The sequence below is a fragment of the Emydura macquarii genome, unplaced genomic scaffold (assembly GCF_026122565.2).
Source record: "Emydura macquarii macquarii isolate MOO-44397 ecotype Brisbane River unplaced genomic scaffold, CSIRO-AGI_Emac_v2 contig_3506, whole genome shotgun sequence".
NCBI classification, from domain to species: domain Eukaryota; kingdom Metazoa; phylum Chordata; order Testudines; family Chelidae; genus Emydura; species Emydura macquarii.
In genome coordinates, this window is record NW_027133643.1 from 3,727,387 (window position 1) to 3,742,772 (window position 15,386).

The following is a 15,386-nucleotide window of genomic DNA, read 5'->3' on the forward strand; positions in this document are numbered from 1 at the left end:
ATGATCCAGCGTTTAGCAGAGCGGTGCTTCAATCAGCGATCCAGTGAGCTCCCAGTCGCGCCCTCCCCTCCCTCCTCCCGTCAGCTTGTGAGTAACTACTTGGAATCGACAAAAGCAAGCACTCAAAGAAAAAACGGTTACCTACCTTTCTGTAACAGTTGTTCTTTGAAATGTGTTGCTCATGTCCATTCCAAGATCCACTGGCCTTCCTATCTGTCAAAGCCAGCCTGCAAAAAGGAACCAAGGAGGCGGCGGGTTGGCTGAGCCCTATATACAGCACCATGGGGGTGTGACTCCAGGGGGTGCCTGCACCGATCCGACGGATACCGGTAAGGGAAAAACCTTCTGACGATCATGCACACACACCTACTTGGAGTGGATATGAGCAATACATCCTGAAGAAGAACAGTTATGAAAAAGGTAACCATTTTTTCTTCTTCCTCCTTGTAAGCAACCTTTTATGTACAGTAGAACCTCAGAGTTAAGATAGAGTTACGAACTGACCGGTCAACCACACATCTCATTTAGACCTGGAAGTATGCAATCAGGCAGCAGAAGAGACCCCCAAAAAAGCAAATACTGTACAGTACTGTGTTAAACATAAAACTACTAAAAATAAGGGAAAGTTTAAAAAAAAAAATTGAGAACGTAAGCAAACTGTTTCTGTGCTTGTGTCATTTAAATTAAGATTGGTACGAGCTGCATTTTTCTTCTGCATAGCAAGTTTCAAAGCTGTATTAAGTCAATCTTCAGTTGTAAACTTTTGAAAAAACAACCGAAACATTTTGTTCAGAGTTACGAACGTTTCAGAGTTATGAATAACCTCCATTCCTGAGGTGTTCATAACTTTGAGGCTCTGCTTTTCTTGTAAAGTGTTTTCGTGTCCACCTTCATTCTTCTCTTCTCCAGACTGAAAAAGTCCAATTTTTTCAATCTTTTCTCAGAAATTGTGTTTTCTAGACCTTTAATCATTTTTGTTGCTCCCCTCTTGTCTTTTTTCAGTTTGTCCACATCTTTCCTGAAATGACTTTGGCAGTTGACTTTTTTCTAATACTGTTAGAGCTCTGCCTTCTGTTTTGAAGTAGAAAAGATAAGACATAGAAAACATCTTAAAAGCTACAGTTCTTCATCTTTGTGAAGATGGCTCTTAGCTTTATTTTTTAAATTTTATTATACTTTTTAAAAAATAATTTTCCATTTTATTTTCATGCAGTTCCCTCCCCCCGGAGGTTTCTTTTGCATTAACTATTAATTGTCTATTGCACAACTAACTTTGAGACTAGATTACAAAATAGTTTTAAATCATATTTATAATATTCTTGTGACGTTCCTTTCCAACTTCTTGTTGGAATCATTCTGCTATAACTTTAAGCAATGCTTGAGGAAAGTGGTACTAGAAACTCATACACCTTTCAATGCTGCTTCCACCCCACAAATATATACCCGGGAAACATGTTTCTATATTGCTACCATTGATGGGCTTGGCAGGATAAGATTTTAATTTATAACTGTTAGTAAATGTTGATTTCAGATGACACCCTGAAATTTGTGTGTTGGAATTACTAAGAATATTTAAAATTATTAATATGGGAAACCACCAAACACTAATTTAACCTTACATTTTACCATTTGGCCTTTGGATTTAATACTTATACTGTTGCTCTAAACATGCCTAAACAATAAGCAATTTACTACAGCCAAACAGTAACAAAACATTTATATAAGCATTTGATCAAGGTACTTACGAACAGGCTAAACTGAGGGGTGCTTAAACCCATATTGATTGGCTGTAACTGGTCAGGCAGGTATTAGCAACAAATCCTTTAAGAGTTTACTTTTGTTTACCCTTCAACAGACAAGTGATGTCATTGCCAAGTACTGACTTCAACTAAAAACCAATCTGAGACAATTCACCCTTATTTCCAGTCTTAGTCCAGATAAGATTTACAATCTCTGTTCTTCCCAAGGCCTTTTTTCCCCTCCTTCTTGCTGTCCAACAGTTTTTCCATTGCACCTGGATTCACATAGGCTTTAACACTGGTGTGTGACTTGGGAGGTATGTTGTGACACCCGGTGCTTGCAGGCACAATGTGTGGGGGAGCAGAGACCCCAGCCAAGTCTGCAAGGAGGAGGATGAACCCCTGGCTGTGGGTGAAGCCACTTCTCTGCTGAACAGTTTCTGATGGCTCCCACACTTGTGGCTGTTGAGTGTGTGTGGCCAGTAACATCCAATCACTGCAGGCACAAGTTGTGTGGAAAGTTGCAGTCCTGGCAGGGCAGAGCAGAAGACCCCTGACCAGGACCACCAGAAGTAGTCATTGTCATCCCCAGCTGCATAGGGTACCACCCTCCTGCTGTATATCTGAGCCGGTCTGCCTATTTGTGTGTAATTTCAAGTAATTTTTCTACCTACCAAATAACGTCATGTATAGTTTTAAAAGGTAAAGAATGCAACGTTGTGTTACATGACTTTTCCACCTGTTGCAATCTCTTTTAGGTACATCACATGATCAGTTATTTTTCATAGATTCGTAGGTTGTATGGCCAGAAGGGAACAAGGTGATCATCTGCTCTGACTGCTCTGCATATCACAGGCCATTGGACTTCCTTGAATTAATTTCTGTTTGAACTAGTGCATATCTATTGGAAAGAAATCCAATCTTGATTTAAAAATTTCCAGTGATGGAGAATCTACCACAATACTTGGTAAATTGTTCCACTGGCTAATTACCCTCACTTTAAATTCGAGCCAAATCTCTGGTTTACATTTGTCTAGCATCAACTTCCAGCACCAAATGTTGAGTTTTGGGGGCAGATGGAATGAGGAGCTCCAATTTCTACTGTAATGTCTCAAAGCAATTTTGGAGTTTAAAAGCTATTAGTGAAGTAAGGAAAAGGATCCATGTGTGGTATATAAAAGTTCTAAGTTTCTTCTTTTTCAGACATACTACTAGAAACTTCTGTGTATGTTGATATAGAGAAAAAGTAGTTTCTAACTACACACAGTATCAGTACGATGAATATTAGTTAAAACTGTTTAATTTCTTTCCATTCACCTGTGAATGCTAGGAAAAAAACCTGAAAGTTATAAGGAGTAATGCTTTTTTTAAAGGAAGACCTCCACTTTTAAAACTAATTTGTATATTGCAGTCCTATTATTTCTGCCATCTCCCCTTCTGTAGCTGACAAGTACTGTACGTCACTTACTGAAACTGAATTTTAATTACAACATAATCAGTACTGGTTATTTGGGGGATAGAAAACATATACACTTATTTTAACATTTTGCTCAACTGATATAAGGGTTGTCACTGAAAATCTGAATCAGCATATTTCTAAAGATCTAAAACATCTTGTTAAGCTTAGTCTTTTTTTTATTTGAGACTTCATAATCTGAAAATGTATGTAAATGGAGAAACAAAACCAGCATCTTTTTAAAAAAAAAAAAAAAAAATCATGTCGATAATGGTTGTAAATTCAGGAGACCAAACATCTTTTTTATATAGCATCTTGCTTCTAGTACTGTATTGAACTTTTTTGAAACACTCCATTGATTTTCATTTACTTATTTCTTTTGAAGCCTTATTTTCTCTCTCACACACACACACACACAGAGAGAGAGAGAGAGAGAGAGAGAGAGAGAGAGACTTTCATCTCCACAGTATATCCTCTGATAACCAGCTCAAGAAGAATTAAAATAATCCTACACCTCAGATCTGTCTTGTTTGTGTACTATGCCCTGCAAATATGGCCTGACAACAACCACATCTAAAACATTGAATTGTACTTGTAATATTTTTTATAATAATCTTGCTGTGCAAATTGCTGATCTTGAGTTTATAACTTTGTAAACATCTTTCACTCTTCATTTAAAGCAATCCCAGATGTACTGTCACTAATCTGAATTTGTAATATTTCATGAACAAAGCGGTAGGTTTGTCTGGCAGATTATCAGACTGCATTTTAATTGCCTTTCAATAAACAAACCAACAGCATGCTGGTGAAATACTGCAGCTTTGTATGCATCTGTGGGTCTCTCCAAACCACTCCTAATTATGCTTAGAAATAAAACCCTCTATCTTTGCCAACTAGATTATGTACTTGGTTTTATTATTTTTCCCCGATGGTGAGTTGATTTTTCTTATAAAATTATTTTTGTGAGGTTTTACTGTATATTTCAACATTTTAAGAAGTATTACATAACATATAAAAATAAATCGCGTGTTAATCAGCTTTTCTTTTAGGATTGAGAGACTGGAACTTGGAAATGTCCTTTTATCCTAAAATCACCATTATAAATACTATGCCATTCACACATTAGTATTTTGGCTTGTGACTGCAGTAAAAATTAGCAACTTTATGCAGTATAAAGAGTTTGCTTACACAGTATTCTGTGCTGTCATGTTAATGATGTATAGCAGTGCAGTGCCTTCACCAGAAATCTTCTGTAGTTCAAGTTGGTTTGAACAAAAAATCTTACTGGAACTGGTATAGCAGAAATTTTTATCTGAGCGTGCTAGACCATTTGCAGCAGTTATGGTGTCACTGTCTGCTAGATAGTGTTTTCTTCCTTTAGTCATGAAGCAAAATAAAACATTTTATGTAGTTTTAGCTGTATAGTAGATCACATTAATATCACAAGTAATTCCCTTAGTAGACACTCACCAAGAATGACTTGGTGTTTGTTCACTTTTAGTTCCTCTGTATACCTTCTTACATCAGGGTGTTATGAGTGTTTGGGTTTTTTAATTGGAACAATGATCAGTAAGTGTTTCCCCCCATTTTCAGCCCTTTCTTCAAAATGCTGGTGTTTAAACTTGGCCAGTATGGATTGGTTGGCTGCTGAATGCATTCATCTCACAAGGTGTACAATTGGGCAGATCCTTGTGGGAGCGATGTGCAGGATCAGAGCCTTGTTTTGTAGTTCAGTTCAAGACTTGGCAAGCAGATAAAAAATGGTATCTCCTAAATTCAGTGTTTAGTTTTTGTATTAGTATGAAAGAATGTGTTCATACACCATAACATCAGTTCTATCTTCGAGTGATTGCTCATGTCCATTCCAATATAGGTGTGTGCACGCCACAGTGCACGGTTCCTGGAACTTTTTTCCCCTTAGCAGACCCCGTAGGGCCGGCTCTGGTGCCCCCTGGAGTGCCCTGCGCATGCCGCAGCACATGAGGCACTGCCGGCCCTATGCCCCCTCAGTCTCTTCTTTCCGTCCGTGACAGTCGGATGGAACTAGCACTTGCTCTCTGCAAGTGCCATTCCCCTTCTTTGAACTCTTTGTTAATCAAAGTTCCTAGTTCCGGCAGTGCTTCATGTGCTGCGGCATGCGCAGGGCACCGTGCTGTGGCGTGCACACACCTATATTGGAATGGACATGAGCAACACATCTCAAAGAACAGTTACTGGCAAGTAACCCTGTTTTTTGCAGATTCTAATATAAATGAGTTATTTCTACATTGCATATAATAATATCCCCATTCTGTCTAAGGACACCAGCAATGTTTTTTATGTGCCAGTCCAGTCTTCTACAAAAAGAAAAGGAACCAACCTGTGTTGAAAAAATGAACAACTCAGGAGAGAATTGCATACAAATGTAGAATTTAGCATACCTATGGAATGCACATAAAATCCAAAAATATATTTTAAATACTTTCTTTGACTGGCTGTGGTACATTCAGAGTTTTGGGAATGTGCCAATACTCCACACTGCACTGTTGAAGCCTCTCCAAGAGTCTGACTATGAAGAGATCAACTAAAAACCAAACAAACAAAAAAGCCCCCCAAAAACTCTGGTTACAGTAATCTTTATTTATGTTATACTGAATATCTACTCATTAGTAATCAAAACTATATTATGTTGCTGTTGTAATCCTTGTCTATCCTTCTTCCCATTCCCTCTAAGTCTTTATTTGATTTTTGTAATGTGTTTTATAGAGTTCTTCAGATCAGGAATGCTTTCTTATTGATCTATAAAGTGCTACTTGCATCGAAGATGCTGTATAAATAATAGTTTGGGAATTGCTTAATTTTCTATATTGGTATGGTCAGAAATAAACACCTTTCAGCCTCAAGTCAGCTAGTTGTAGCTGTTTTAATGTGCTTGAAAGAGCTAATACTCTACTTTAATTTAAAAGAAAAAAGAAAAGAAACCCATGCTGTATAAATCTGCCATATACGTAAAAAAAGAAGTACTCAGCTTTACATATCCATATCCTTTCCCTTTTCCTGTATTAAAGATCTGGTGTTCCGGTTTAGAACACAGTTACTTTATCACAGACAATTTCAGTTTAAGAAAGAAAAATATTAAATACAAAACCATATGTTAATTCACATTATAGTAGATAACTTAGAAGCACAAGTCAGGAAAATAAAAATCTTTACATGTATATATTGAGATTAGAATTTTTATATACAGTAACAGTAATACAAATTACTACACATTCAGAAGGAGCTAATAACTGGACTTCATCTATTTAAATTTCCCAGCTGCCCTACTGAGGTTGAAATCCTTTTCAGGAGGGACCATTTCTAATAGTGAGAGGTTAGTTCAGTATTCATGTTTGTTCATTCTTTGGCCACTCATCTATGAATCAGGCTGGTTTTTGGTTGATGAAAGTACTTCTTCAGCTGTCACAATGGTAGTCATCCAACAGTTGGGCTGGTTGACTGGCATAGTCACTGTAATCGTATTTGGTGGTAGTTATTTGACACTGAAACAGGAAAATAATTTCCTTTATATTTTCAAATGAAACAGAAATGTCTACCCCCTCTCCCCATCTTTTCCTAATCATAATTCAATTTAGTAGTGTGGATGTATGGTAACTATACATGCACCAATTAAGACTATTGTCAATTTGTGGATGTTATGATGTTGCATACCACTTCTAAAACAACAAAAGGCCATTTTGTGGTTAAAATGTTCTGACATGTATTTAGGTACATGCAACATGATACACAGAAATAAGGAAGCCTTTACTGACTGTTCATCAGTTATGAATAAATACAATTAGTCAAGTAAATTGCTCAAAAACATTATTATAGATTTGATATGTCTTTTTTTTTTTTTTTTTTTTTTTTTTAATGTGGGGTGTGGTTTCAGGATTTGTTCCCAGTGTTCAGGTTTTTTATAAGAAACTTACAGAGGCTGATGCTTATTTACAGATCTTGATAGACCAACTGAAGGTATGTTGAACTAACTCTCTTGTGTGCCTACAGAGATAGTGGATAATGTGAGGTGCTCTTTAAGTCTCTTCTGGAACCTGTCGCAGGCCCTGCTATATGGGCAGCTGTGGTGGGGAATCACCCATATTTCAGAACTACAATCCGGTGTTAGAAAAGACATTGTTATGAGACAGTAAAAGCAGAAGAGATGGACTGAATTAGCTAAAGAAAAAGTGAATATATGACAAACCTAAGCACATAAGTATTTTTCATCCCTGGAGTTTCAGTGACAATTTTATCCTTTTTCTTCTCTCTGGTCTCTGGGTCTACCATAGAAAGGAATATACTTTTTGGAAATGTGGACATTACAAAAAGTAACAACCAAAATTCGGACTAAAACTATGATGAATTTAAGAACAGAATTCTGTTTTGAGATTAATGGAGATCTTGGAAGCATGTATCATGCAAGTAAAATTGAGTTAGAAAGTTAGAGTAACAAACTTTAAATGTATGCTTTCTTTGAAATGGGTTTTCTGTCAAACATTGAGAATCTGCTTTCTGTTATATTCAGTGAGTTAACTTTGGGGAATTGGCAGAGATGGCTTAAATAAATGAATTTAAATTTGTAGTGGAATCCTTAGAATTATCATCATGCCCTTGGTGTTTAATTTTTTTTCCCTGAAGCAGAATCATGCATGTGCTATTGCTCCTGCACATAGTGGGGTTGCTGGCATCTGAAGAAATTTTGCTGCTGTATTTGTGTGAATCTGTTGCTTGACCATGGGTAAATTGCTCTGTAGGAGCAGCACAAATGGAATACTTTTCTGCTCTGCTTATGTGTTTTGGGGTTAGGTGGGGGAGATGAGGAACAACAAGCTCATATCTCCCACCACACCACACTATTGGAAATATACATTTTCCCTTGTCCCAGCAATGCCTCTCTTGCTGATATTACTGGGCAAGCACTGTGTGTAGGAACATCAGCACAAATTTGGTCTTGCTGGTGGGAAAGGTGTGTGCGCATTAAGATGGAGTGGGGTGCGTGAGGCATACAGAATAAAGAGCTGGCCCAAGCTCAGGACACAGCTTTGTCCCTTGCTCTTGTGTCAGCACAGTTGAGGAGAAGGTCACAAGCAGCACTCATCTCTGGAGGAAAGGACATACCTCTTTGTGCTCTTCAGCAATCACCCGAGGCTGACTAAAGAAAAGATTAAAACAAATAGTTGAGGGAAAGGAAAGTAGAAGAAAGGAATGGGGAGAGACTTGCAGAAACTAAGGCATGGGGGTTTTGCAGAACAGATCAGCATTCAAGGGAAAGGAAAGTATGGCACAGGAGAAGAGGAAAGGGTGAGAAGTGACTTGCTGAGTTTTACAGAGGAGTTTGCATTTGAGGTTTTATTATTCCATTACAATATCTTATTAAATTTGTTAGCTGAAAGTAATAGAGAGAACCTAAAGCATTAAAATTTTTCAGCCCTCCCCCTGCCTCCCTAGCCCGTTTTTTGGGAAGGAAAAATGGGGGGAGTGGAGATCTTTAATGTATGTGGTAGTAGTACTCAATATGCAGTCTGAAAGCCAACAGAGAAAGATAAAATGTAGTCTTTGTCCCTCTTAACCCTCTCTCTGCAGGGTAAGAACAAATCTGATCAACCTCTGGTTTTTATTGCTGGTGAATTTAAATAAGCAATTTTAATTCATCTCTCAAGGGAGTTACAGATTCAAACTACTATTTTTTTACATTTATTTGAACAAATTGTGATTGTATGCAAATTAGGTGCAGCCCTTGGGCTCTTGGAAAGATGCTAGGATAACTCCCAGTGTCAAAGGTTGGGCTCCTCAATATGAACTGGCTGCCTTTACATCCTTTTAATTTGTAGGAGCAGATAGATGCTTAAGGATCTAAAATTGTGGGGTCATGCAAACATCCCAGGTAGTGAACAGGGAAGACCATTTCAAAACTAACGCAGAATTGTCTGTCTGTATGTAGAATCCTATTTGTGAGTTGTCGCTGAGTCTTGAAATAGAATTCAGAAGTTTTTTCCTTTTTTCCATACATCAAATTTGGGAGGTTAAGTGGACAAAGTCTCTTTTTTATCTTGCACATGATCATAGATTCTAAGGCCAGAAGTGATCATTGTGATAATTTAGTTTGACCTCCTGTATAACACAGGCCATAGAATTTCCACAAAATAATTTCTAGAGCATATCTTTTAGGGGAAAAAAATCTGTGGGTCAGTTATGTATCTTGAGCTGCTAACAACACCTACTTATTAAATGTGTCTTGCATTTCTGACAGGTTTCAAATGTAATTTAGTGTATTTGTCTCAGCTAAGAATGTAATAAAATAACTTGTCAATGAAGTTTGTCCAGTAATATGTTACCTGTTTTCAGCTTAATTCTGTATTTCATTTTTATTCTGTATTAAAGATAAAAGTAAATGGGAGCTACTTGATTTGAACGGTGGAAAAAAACTGTATAATGTTTTGCCATGGGACAGATTCACGAGCACCAGCAATTATTAATACTAAATAATCTGTATGAGGGTAAGACTCAATACTTTTGATCAGCATTGGGGACTCCATTGTGCTAGGTTCTGTAGAGACCTAGTGCTAAACAGGGTCCTTACTCTGAAGATCTGTCAGTCTCAAATAAGAGAAAAGAACAGGTTAGCTTGTTTGCTGGAGGTGTTCTGAACAATGTCTCTGTTCTTAAATGGCAACTCGCTCGTCTCCTAAAACCCTACATCACAACTGCCTTCTTTGTCCAAAGAATGCTGAATGACACTCCCTTTGTATATCATTAACTTCATCTTTTTAATCAACTGCAGAATAATGCCAGCATGGGAATTGAGAGAGAGCCTAAGTAACTGAACTTGGGTATTGCAGGAAAGCATGAAATGTTAATGACAATGTCACTATATCACAAATACTCTAAAAGAAATATGAAGGAATTGTTGTTGGTGTCATATAGATTGGGTTGTACTTCTTGATAAATACTTGCTTTGTTTTCAAAATCCAAGAGTTGTTTGTAGTTTCAACCTGGTTGACCTATTCAAAACAACACTTACAGTATTTTCACAAATGTGTTTTCTTTTAGCTGTTTGATGAGAAGCTTCAGCACTGCCTAGATGACGAACAGAGAAAAGCAAGTACACTTTATCTTATACGTATTTAGGCTTTTCCTTTTGACATTTTTGACAGTTTTGTTTCTATTTTCATTAATCTCATATAATTGAGAGTCATGTTTTAAGCTTGATTTTAATTTACAGTTGATAATTCTTGATGTGTATTATTTACAATTTTTACAAGAGTTACATATTCTGAATAACTGGGGGTAATGTCATTTTATATGATAGGATGAGATACTAGCTTTTATAACATTGGGATGTCACCTTTAAAGCATTAAAACAAAATTTTGTTCTGTAAGAAATGGCTCTCATACCTTTTTAGATATGTGGACAATACATAGCATAATTTTAAAACGTCCAGATCTCCTCCGGCCCAACTGTCATTGATGTGTTTGAAGAAATTTTGGTTCAGAAATAACCAAATTTTGGTTCAGTCATCAGTGTTTGAAAGTCATAGGTTGAATGAGCATAGTGGAAAAGCATGCAAGGAGCAGACTGGGATGTGTGTGTGAGTGGTGGTTTGTTGGGTTTTGTTGGTTTTTTGTTTTGTTTTGTTTTGCAATACACATATTTGGAGTGCTCCATACGTTAAGAGATACTAGTCAAAAGTCTGACTAGTTAGTCTTACATTTGATCACCCTGAGTTTATCCTTTCTGGTTATGTCTCACTTACTTCTCTTCCTTCTTCTCTTTCTACCTAACCCTCAACAAAAGGGTTTTTTGGGGAGGAGGAGGGGTCTGTAAAAGTGCAGTCTTTAACATATTCACATGCTTTGGGGCTGTATGCTCCAGAATGCAACGTGTCATCCAGAGAATACAAAACTTGAAATTTTCAGCCAGGCTGGACCTCACTTCAGAAGCTGATATATATTCTTGTCCCCATCCAATGTCATTTTTAGAAGCATGGCAGTAGGACAAAGTGTCTTAAAATCGCTATCTTTAAGAAAGACAAACGTCTTATCGAAGTCTTTTTTTCTTGGGAGAGGGAGAAGGGAGGGAAAGTTACACAACAACAAAAATTAGCTTGTGGACTTTAGTACCTAGAAATAAAGAATTATAATTGAGCAATAGCTTTAATTTTAATAACTATTGCACTATTATTGTAATGTTAAAATAGTTGGATTTTGGATCTATTTCTCTGTTTCTCTTGTTTTTAAAAGCAAAGCTTCTTCCTTTCAGTCATGTTGCTTGAGTACATTTTGATGCTTGTGTTAAAGGATGTGACTTTGTATCTGTACCCCGTCATGTATTATTTGTCATAATGGCAGATTAGCATTCTTGTATGTGTTGCTCTTTCTGTCCATTTCTGCTTGCTGGCATATACAGATTTTAAAATGTATTTGTTGTTCAATTCAAACATGCTTAACTTTTCTCTGGACCAGGAGCTGAAAGAACAGAACTGTTTTTTTAACTAGAAAATTATTCCTTCAATTTTTACCTCTGTCCAGCTATGCTCATGCAGCTTAGGAAATACTTTAGCCTTCCTTGCGACAGTAAGAAGCACTTGAGTCACTTTTAATCCTTGGAGGCTGCTTGATGGGTTGTGTGTTTATAGCTAGAGGATGCATTTTCATATTTAATTTGAGAAAGGCACACATCAATGGAACAGGCAGACTTACGATTTCAAAGAGGAGGCCAGTTTACCCTTCTTCAGAATTTTTTTTTTAAATGTTGTATCAGTAATGTTTCTACTACATATTCCACTTCTTCCACATTTTAAAACTAACAAAAAGTATCACATTTTTTAAAATTGAACCTCCCTGTCCCTTTTGGGCTAAAACAGGTAAGGAATTCTTTGGCAGCAGTTTATGCTTCTGTTTCCTTAGATAAGGATTAAGCTTTTCACTGTACTTTGGTTAAGCAGTTGTTCTACAGAAATATGTTTTGAGGGAAAGTGTTTTGTAGCTGGAAATCCATTTTTACACTTTGTTTTCCACTTGGTCTTCATTAAAAATTGTAGCAGAAGCCCGTTTGTTTTTTCTTTCCATGTTTTGTTGCATGGTTCATAAGTTTAAATGGGCCATCACAGATGGAGGTTTTCTTTTCAGTTGGAATCAAAGCAGAGTGAAAGTGTTTCAAGACAAACTGTTTAAACTCAAGTTAGCTGCAGTGTTTCAGCGGACCAAAATCAGGCTCCTTCTAGTATCCTGTTATTCTTTTCAGAACTGGGACAGTTCTGGGGCAGGATTGGAAATGTCAGCCACAGCTAATTAACTTTGAGCCTTGAGTCAAGCATTGTTTACAAAGCATTATTTAGTATTGCCAAGAGCCAGGAAACAATGACTTCCAAAACAATTGAGCACAACCTATTTTTCAGGTGGAAAAAGTCTGCTTCCAGTGCTGCCAGGCACAATCACTTTTTGATAGTATGATAGCTAGTATCTAGGATGCTTTTACAAAGAGATAACATAATAATTGTTTTTTAAGGCATTAGGCAGCCTACCTTAATAGCCATTTGGATACCAGACATATACAGTATATGTATTATATAATATTAGATAATACAAAATACTGTTGTTTAAATTATGAAACCCAAATTTTTAAAAGAAAGGAAACTAAAAGTTAAGGCATGTGTTATATAGTTCAGAAAACATTTATTGTATACAGTGATCATGAAGAATGTTTACATTTTTAAATAATGTCTAGCTCTTACACAACACTCTACATCCATAGATCTCAAAGTGCATAATAAAGGAGGTCAGTATGTATCATTATCCCCATTTTACACATGAAACATTTCTGGTAATATAAATTAAAGCATTGTTTTTTAGATACTAACAGCTGAAATCCTGTCCTGCTTAAATCACTGGAGTCAGGATTTTGCTATAGGGCACAATTATACTTTAGTTCTCCAGTAATGAACTTTTAAAAACAATAGTGAGCAATCACTTGACTTATTCACTTTTTGAAGACTGGATGCATGCTATACATTTAAATACGTCCTTTTAATTGTTAATTTAGTGGCGAGTCTAAAAATAATTATTCTGGAAGACATCTTTAACTAATTTTGTCTGTTTCTTCAGGTTAACCAGCAAGGTACCAGTTCTTACAAGTAGCTACTGTAATTGAATGTTGAAATGGCAGTTGCCTCTTCATTTTAGTTTCAGCTATTATAGGATCTGTCCCCAAAGCCTTTCCTTCTGTTGAGGAATTGAGATTTTACTGGTATGCTATAGATTTAAAGATTTCTTTTAAAAATTGATTCTTTTTGGTGTGGATTTAAGGCAAATAGGAATGGTCCGAAGAGAGTACAAATTACCATAATCTTGGGTCACAAAACAATTGAAACTAGAACATCGTGTTGTCTGGTTAAAAATAGATAACCTCTAAAAAACAAGCAAGTCTTGAGAAATTCTTTGGGCTCTTACCACAGGGTCTTCTTTTTATTTTTAGAGCTTCACACTTAGACAAGTAACGGTATTTATTCATATGATCCTAAGGAATGGAATTAATGCCCTTACTATAGCCGCTTTTTAGGACTTAAGAATAGGGGTGCCTAATAAACTGTATCTTTCTTTATATTCATAAAATATAACTGATTCTAACCAGTACTCTGTGTGTGTGAAGGGACAGCAGGGGAGGTGTAAGAGTATAATGTAGAAGGGGAAAAAATTGGCTAAAGTATACACAGCCAGTCCCTTCTGCAATCTTCCTGTTTTTGCAAAGAGTCAGCATAATGCATAAAGAGGAAGAATGGGGTCCTGCAGTTAAGGCATAGAACTGGAAGTTGGGTGACCTGGATTCTGTTCATGGCTCTAATGCGGACTTAATTTGTGCTAGGTCACACAGCACTTTGTGTCTGCTTCAGTTTCCACATCTGTAAAATGGGGGTAGCAATACATTAGCCTCTTCACTAAAGAGTTTTGAGATCTATGGAGGAATGCACTATATAAGAGAAAATATTATTCTTGTTATGTAAGAACATGCCAGGTCATCAATATCAAAATCTCAATGGAGATATTATCAGAGAAAATAACTGTTACCTGGTCTGTTGATTCTGTATTAGTACACTCATGAGAGAATCCATTTAACACTCTGTAGTTTGGCAGGTTCTGCCCCATGACCTAACCCAGAAATATTGGTTATTACAAGAATCCCAGTATGCACGAATGAGACAGTTACAGTTAGGAAAGGCATTTTGTCCTTGTAATATTTTTATTAGCACAGTTAGCAAAAGTACAAACACTCTAACCCAGCAAAGTAGATAAAAATGATATAAGATGTCAATACATCCAGTGTTTGATTATCCATATACTCACACCATCCCTTGTGGAGACCCAAACGAAGTGAGATGGGCACTCTGAATGGTCATCCTGTCCCTGGCATGCCAACGTCCTAACAGCTTAGGCTGTGCTTAACCCTGATACAGGGTTCTGTAGCCTCCATGAATATTCATAAGGAAGGTTTGCCTCTTCCATCCATTTCTAGACTTCCTCACCTGATAATGTTGGGGTGCTCTCTCCTCATAGGTTAGAATATTAATTACCTTAATTTTATTATTGTATACGTCAGTTGGTTACCATGACACTTTTATGGTTGAACATCTGCTGATGTTCCTATCCTGAAATATATAAACTAGCATCATAAGAACATAAGACCGGCCATACCGGTTCAGACCACTGGTCCATCTAGCCCAGTATCCTCTCTTCTGACAGTGGCCAATGCCAGGTGCTTCAGAGGGGATGAACAGAACTGGTAACCATCAAGTGTTCCATCCCCTCGCCCATTCCCAGCTTCTGGCAAATAGCAATCTCTGCCCATCCTGACTAATAGCCATTGATGGACCTATCCTCCATGAACTTACCTAGTTCTTTTTTGAACCCATTATACTTGGCCTTCACAACATCCTCTGGCAAGGAGTTCCACAGGTTGACTGTTGTGTGAAGAAATACTTCCTTTTGTTGCTTTAAACCTGCTGCCTATTAATTTAATTCGGTGATCACTAGTTCTTGAGTTATGAGAAGGAGTAAAATAATATTTCCTTATTTACTTTCTCCACACCAGTCATGATTTTATAGACCTCTATCATGTCCTCCCCTTAGTCATCTCTTTTCCAAGCTGAAAAGTCCCAATCTTATTAATCACTCCTCAT

General features: G+C 37.0%; 1 protein-coding gene across 2 annotated transcripts in view; it reads left to right on the forward strand.

Annotated features, from left to right (window-relative positions):
• OSBPL9 (oxysterol binding protein like 9) overlaps nt 1–15,386 on the forward strand; it is a 124,913-nt gene that overhangs the window by 61,209 nt on the left and 48,318 nt on the right. Inside the window, exons 5-6 of one of the 2 annotated variants that reach the window (XM_067535455.1) lie at nt 7,092–7,188; nt 10,264–10,311. In XM_067535455.1, the coding sequence (XP_067391556.1) occupies nt 7,092–7,188; nt 10,264–10,311 (145 nt within the window). Of the gene's footprint in view, nt 1–7,079; nt 7,189–10,263; nt 10,312–15,386 lie in introns of those variants that run through there. The other variant, XM_067535454.1, reaches the window with a different exon arrangement.